The sequence below is a fragment of the Penaeus chinensis genome, chromosome 9, assembly GCF_019202785.1.
Source record: "Penaeus chinensis breed Huanghai No. 1 chromosome 9, ASM1920278v2, whole genome shotgun sequence".
Lineage (NCBI taxonomy): Eukaryota > Metazoa > Arthropoda > Malacostraca > Decapoda > Penaeidae > Penaeus > Penaeus chinensis.
This window is the reverse complement of record NC_061827.1, coordinates 17582853-17590352: the sequence shown is the minus strand read 5'-3', so window position 1 is coordinate 17590352 and position 7500 is coordinate 17582853. Positions and strand designations below refer to the sequence as shown.

The window sequence follows — 7500 nt, the reverse complement described above, 5'->3', positions numbered from 1 at the left end:
AAAAGAAATCAACAAATACTGAGAACTGTTAACACAAAAATCGCACCTGAATCAGCGAAGACAAGTAGTTGGTGCGCCGCCGCTGGATCATCTGCACTTGCTCCAGACTCATGGGCGGCCGCGGCGTGGGCGGCGGCTTCGGCGACTCCCTGACACTCCGACGCCCCCGGCCGCTGCGCTGCGTCGTCCTGGGCGTGCGGGAGGTCGAGTTGGAGGGCGTGCGGGCGGTGGCGACGGCGCGTGGGCTTCGGGCGGTCTGCTGGGCCTTGGGCGTCTTGGCAGCGCGGGGCGTGGCGGCGAGACTCAGGGGCGGCACGTCCGTCTGTCGCGGAGGGAGCGGTCACGGGGCGGGTGTGTGGGGGAGGGGAGGAGAGAGGAGGGGGGAGCGAGGGAGGATGAGCAAGAGAGAGATAAAAATATATAGAGATAGAAAGAGAGGCAGACAGATATATAAAGAGATAGATAGAGAGAAAGAGAGATAGAGACATAGATAGATAGAGATAGCTAGTTAGCTAGCTAGATAGACAGAGAGAGAGAGAGAGAGAGAGAGAGAGAGAGAGAGAGAGAGAGAGAGAGAGAGAGAGAGAGAGAGAGAGAGAGAGAGAGGGCGCGAGAAATAGAGAGAGAAAGAACACACACACACATACGCACACACACACACACACACACACACACACACACACACACACACACACACACACACACACACATATATATATATATATATATATATATATATATATGTATATATATATGTACAGTATATATATATATATATATATATATATATATATATATATATATATATATATATATAAAAGGTATGAATGAGAATGAATATCTTCACAAAACAAGAGATGTATTTGACCGGTTTCGTTTATATCATCGTCAGAAATACATGTATTTCTGACGATGATATAATCGAAACCGGTCAAATACGTCTCTTGTATTGTGTAGATATTCATTCTCATTCTTATCTTTTTTACATTTGTCAACATGAATGCGGTTCATATATATATATATATATATATATATATATATATATATATATATATATATATATATATGTGTGTGTGTGTGTGTGTGTATGTGTGTGTGTGTACATGTATATATATATATATATATATATATATATATATATATATATATATATGTGTGTGTATATATATGTATATATATATGTATATATATATGTATATATATATGTATATATATATATATATATATATATATATATATAGAGAGAGAGAGAGAGAGAGAGATGTCTCTCTCTCTCTCTCTCTCTCTCTCTCTCTCTCTCTCTCTCTCTCTCTCTCTCTCTCTCTCTCTCTCTCTCTCTCTCTCTCTCTCTCTCTCTCTCTCTTAAAACGCATAAGTAAAATTTGGGTAATCACAGAAACTTGATATATTCCATATAATTAGTATCACGATTATTTGTGTGTAACTGAACTTAATATATATATACTGTGATCATCGCAGTCCTTATGGTGATATGCAAATGTAATAGATGTAACTGACACACAGGCCTACTATATCTGGAGCGTTGTTGCAAACTATTTGGAGTGTTAAAGCTTTATTTTTAACTTCAAGCTGCACAAAAAAAAAAAAAAAAAAAAAAAAAAAACGTGCAAAGTCCTCACCCCTTCGCTGCCCTTCCTCGACAGCCTCTTCCTCCCCGCCCCCGCCGCCGTGGCATGGGCGTGGGCGTGGGTCTCGTCTACGGTCCTCGTCGCTCGCCCTCCTGTTACGTCGTCCGCATCCTCGCATTCCTCCAGCTCGAGGAGGTCGCAGTAGAACTCGTTCACAAGCTCGTCCGAAACCTTACGAGATGATATTTTTCGAGTAAATGATTAGGAGGTATACATCGGGAAGATATATTTTTTAGTCTCCCTCTTTACCTGTTCTTATACACACACACACACACACACAAACACACACACCTACACACACACACACACACACACATACACACACACACACACACCTACACACACACACACACACACACACACACACACACACACACACACACACACACACACACACACACACACACACACACACACACACACACGCACACACACACACACACACCTACACACACACACACACACACACACACACACACACACACACCTACACACACACACACACACATTGCCCTTACCTGGACCTGCAGATGATGAGGAAGGTGCGGAAGCGTGAAGAGCGCATGCCCCCACTCTGCACGGAACAGGTTCACTTGTTGCAAAAGGTTCTCTTGGACTCTTGCAATGCGGTTCACGTTTTCCCTTATCTTCTTGCAATCGATCTCGAGCTGGTGATGTTGCAATTATCTTATCGATCTAATCATCACTAATAATAATAATAATAATAATAATAATAATAATAATAATAATGATAATAATAATAATAATAATAATAATAATAATAATAATAATGATAATAATAATAATAATAATTATAATAATAATAACAATAATAATAATAACAATAACGATAATAATGATAATGATAATAACAATAACGGTAATAATGATAACAGTAATAATAATGATAATGATACTTAAAACAATAATAATAATAATAATAATATTAAAAGTGATATTGATAATTAGAACAATAATAATGATAATAATGATAATTATAATAATGATAGAAGTATTAATAATCACAAAAATATTGGGATAAGGATGATAATAATGATGATGATAATAATAATAGTAGTAATAATAATGATAACAATAATAATAATAATAATGATAATAATAGTTATTATTATTATTAACATCACCATTATTATCATAAATGTTATCATAACAATAACAATAATAATGATCATACTAACTAAAGTATTTTTTTTATAATTATTAACATTATAGTTATTATTATCATTATCAGTATTTTTATTATCATTCCTATTATTGTTATTATTATTATTATCATCATTGTTATTATCGTTATCATTATCATTATTATTATTATTATTATTATTATTATCATCATCATCATCATCATCATCATCATCATCATCATCATCATCATCATCATCATCATCATCAGCATCATCATCATCATCATCATCATCATCATCATCATCATCATCATCATCATTATTAGTAGTAGTAGTAGTAGTATTATCATCATTATCAACATTATTATCACTATTTTTACTGTCATATTATAATTGCATATTATAATCGTTATTATCATCCTTATCTATAATAACCATTATCATTATTATCAGAATCACTATCTCTTTATCGCTGTTATTATTGTCATTATCATTATTGTTACTATTGCACATGTTATAGCCTTGAATATCATTATCTATATCGCTGTTATATCATCATCATAATACAATGATTCCCATGACAAAAACAACTATTGCTGGGGAAAAAAAAATTATCGTTACAATTATTACAATTATATTCGTCATGGTGACCACTACTATCACGACCCCCATTACCACCATTATCGTTATCTTCTTCATTATAACCACTAGCTGTATTATCGCCACCGACCGACTCACATTTCCCAGCAGCGTCCACAGCTGAGCCTCCACTGCCCTCACACTCACGCTCGGAGGAGGAACCTTAACCTCGTTCTCGATGTCGAAGGGCGGCTCGACTTCACTGCCGCCGCCGCCGCCTCCGTCGCCGCCTCCATCTCCGCCTTCGTCCTTGTGGCCTCCTTCCTCCGGGGGGAGTGAGTGCTTGGCCTTGTAGTCCACTAGCTGGGGAGGGGGACGGGAGGGGAGGTTGGGGATAGTAGGGGAGGGAGGGGAGGGGGGTTGGGAAGAGGGTGAGTTGGGGTTACTTCAGTCATGAATGTTATTGTTATTATTATTTTTGTTTTACTATTTTTGTTATTGTTGTTGTAGGTTGTGGTTATCATTGTTATTTCTGCTGTGTTTAGTGATATTACTGTTACTGCTGTTGCTATTATTATTGTTATACATTTTGTTATTGTTATTATCTTTTGTCATTTGTTATTGTGGTTGGTGTTCCTGTTATTATTGTTACTGTCGTTTTTGTTATTGTTGTAATTGTGGTTGTTGCTATTACTATTTTTGTTACTAATGTTATTGTTATTTTTGATGTTGCAATCATCATCATTGTCCTTATTACTTTCTTTATCAATGTGTTATTCCACTTACCTTGGTCGTCCTTGAATCTTCCCTGTTCCTGTAATCCTTCAGCCGATTGAGAGCCATCCTCCTCCACTTGAGTTCTCTTCCCACGTCGAGGTCGGCCTCAGAGGCTCCACCTTCACCTCCGCCACCTCCTCCTCCTCCACTCCTCCCCGCTGCTCCCACTCGAGCGACGGCTTCACGAACCTGTTGGAGGACGAGAGGGGAGAGGGGTGAATGTGCTGCGACTGAAGAGGGGTGAATGTGTAATCACTCAAGGGGGGGGGGGGGGATCTGCTGTCACTGTAGGGCTGTAAATGGGATGAGACTTAAGGAGGTGGTGTGAGAGAATACGGAAACTGGGTAACGCTTCGCTCTATGACCTCAGCTGACCTGTGCCTGGAGAGCTGCGATGGTCTGGGTCTCCTCCTCATCACCTGTGTCTCCCTCGTGATTGTCAGGAGTCCTGTGGGAAAAAAAGGGTTTCAGGAAGGGCGAAGGGAATTATACTGTAATTATTATTGCTATGGTAGTCGTTATTCTGATTTATAACTAAGAGCCAAATTTTCGTTCTCGGCCTCTCTCTGATTCGTAGTGTTCTTTCTCTCTCTCTTACTATCTGTCCTCCTCCATTCCTGTCCGGGTCACGGTCGTGAACAGACGTGCTCTAGACAGCCAGAGACAGAATCCCCTGAGCAAATACTGGCAATTAAAGTGAACAGACCAATATAGTGTACATGGAGTAGAAGGAGGAATGAAAGAAAGGCAACGCCAACAAAAGGAGGCAAACTCAGATGATGAAGAAACCTCTGGAACAAAGGTGAACAAGGCCGCCAAGAGAGGCAAACAAGCCGGTGACGGAGCGGACGCTGACAACGAGGTAACGCTTGCTCACGGAAGTGGATTAACTAAGAAAGAAAGCCAGCCGTATTGGATACAAGGCGATGGGAATAGTAGCGGTGATAAAAACTCAGCCCCGAGAACGCCAGAGGTGGAGCAATCCCAACCACCGGTGAGTCAATTGGCAAGCTTTATTTTTCCCAACGAACATTGACAAGTCGTATGAGCAAATGGTGGAGTTGGCGCTAAAGTTGCAGGACGAAATGACACTGGATGAAATTAGACTACACATCGGAAATCGGGTGCCGTACTTCACGACGATATCCCAAGACATCACCAACGGGCTAACTTCGGAGGAAACCCACGGGATTAAGTTGGTAAGACCGGAGGGAGGAGAAAGATGCGTGAAGGTGCTCATCAAAGACTACCCCAAGTAATGCCCGTGGACTGGGCTGAGCAGCATCCCAGAATTAAGTGGGCAGAGAGAAAAATGAAAGGGCAGCAAAAAGAGTGGCAGGTCACTCCATGCTAGGAAGTAGATCTACCCAACGGAAACCCGTTATTGTCCCATGCGAGGTGGTTAAGTACATTTAATCTCCAAAAATGTATGCCAAATGTCAGCAGTGGGGGCATTTCAAAGTTCAATGTAAAAGGCAGGTGACATGTGGAGTGTGCAATGGGTCGCATGAATCCAAATTGTGTGTGGACGAACTCCTTAGTGATAACTGTGTTGAAAAACCTAAGATAAAATGCCCAGGTTGTAAGGAAGCGCATTAGGCATGGTCACTGACATGCCCCAAAAGACCGATATGGGAGGGCATGAAGGAAAAGCATGGCCAAAATCAGGTGCGCTCTAAAGAAACCGGCGTTTACACAGACAGGGTGATAGTAAACACGGGAAAAGAAGCTTTGTCCGGACAACATACCTAAAGTATGTGTACGTAAGTCCTACAATGAAGAAATTAACCCAATCGCCCCGTATGGCAAGAATAGATGCCATGCCAACTGTAATACAAGTTTATTTATTGCATTTATTTAGATGGCTCTACAAATGCTTAGTCAACAAGGAGTCAGTTATTAGTCCTCCTATCTCACCTGTCTATCCTTTTCCTCGACTCTTGGAAAGGGTCTTTTGCATTATTTCATTGTCTTAAATGTTATCGAGATTTTAATAACAATTTAATAATCATAACATCAATAACAATAATAACAGTATCGATATCAGCTGTATTATTAAGAAAGAAAAACACATTTTCCCGCTAATTCAAGGAATGGGGAAATCAGGATCCTTGTCGGCTGAGCACATGTGAAGCCAACTGTATGTAACAAAATTCACAAAAGAATACAGGGGACAGAACACAAATCCACGACAGTTGGGTTAAGACCAACAAATAAATTGAAATGATAAAAGATTAATTAAAATTGTTAAGAGAAACAGTGGAAAAAAAATAGAGCTCACAAATGTTAAGCGAAATGTTCTTGTAAAAATAATGATGCAGATGGTGTTGAAAATAGTACTGAATGTCACACTATTCAGGGACATGAACGGAGAGAGTGCAGAAAATGTTACAATGGCCAATTTAAATAGTGTTGTAAAATGAATGGAAAAAACTATATTTGAAGTGATTAAAGTATGATTTCTAAAACATGTCAAGTTACATCACCAAAGTAAGTAAACTCACAACTAAGAACAATGGAATAACCTGTTAAGACTATAAAGAATTCTTAGCTGGAATGTGAATAGCTTAAGAATTAGGGCCACAAGAGTTGTGCAATATATTTTAAAAATTATATAGACGTTGTAGCACTACAAGAAACACATTCGAACATATTCCCTGGTAGGCTAAGTGGAGACCAGAAATTCATTGTACCGAGCGAGCCTTGCACCTGAGGTCTTGTAACTCCTGTAAATAATGATATACCAGCATCCATTGTGAACTCGAACTTCGGAAAAGGAAACAACTCATTGGTTAGAAAACCCAATGAGAACGACGCCATGAGTAGATAAAATCACTAATCTGCATAACTTTGCAAAGCCATGTATCAAGGGTAAAAGTATAAAACCCTGGAAGGAACAAGAAAGAGTTCATGTCATCAGAAGGAAAATAAAAAACAAGAAAAATGAAACATCTCCAGTAATAGTATACAATGAATATTTATCACTCATTGGACAAATCAATGAACTGTTTAAAATATATACCGATGGTTCTGGCAATCCCTTTAACAGGCAGGACAGGTGCTATCAGTACAGCTTATTTCAAAAATAAATTAATTCGCAGAATACAGTCTAAACTTAAGATTAGTGATTTTTCATCTTCCATACTCACTAGTTGTTACTTGAATTGCAGTAGATGCTATTAAAACCATGAAAGTAAACACAGTAATCTAAAGTGACTCACAACCTGCCCTATACACTTTAAATGATAAGAAAATGGAGGATGAAATTGCTTGTGGTATATGAAACACAACTTCCGACTTAAAATAACATATCTATATAGTTTTTTTATGGATACCATTTCATATAGGGA

General features: G+C 39.0%; 1 protein-coding gene across 3 annotated transcripts in view; it reads right to left on the bottom strand.

Annotated features, from left to right (window-relative positions):
- The window catches only part of LOC125028883, an 82801-nt gene that overhangs the window by 22607 nt on the left and 52694 nt on the right, over window positions 1–7500 (bottom strand). For all 3 annotated transcript variants that reach the window (XM_047618467.1, XM_047618468.1, XM_047618469.1), the window contains exons 20-25: window positions 4526–4598; window positions 4160–4339; window positions 3533–3736; window positions 2168–2317; window positions 1641–1820; window positions 47–322 (exon numbers count right to left, since the gene is read on the bottom strand). In XM_047618467.1, the coding sequence (XP_047474423.1) occupies window positions 47–322; window positions 1641–1820; window positions 2168–2317; window positions 3533–3736; window positions 4160–4339; window positions 4526–4598 (1063 nt within the window). The remainder of the gene's footprint in view (window positions 1–46; window positions 323–1640; window positions 1821–2167; window positions 2318–3532; window positions 3737–4159; window positions 4340–4525; window positions 4599–7500) is intronic.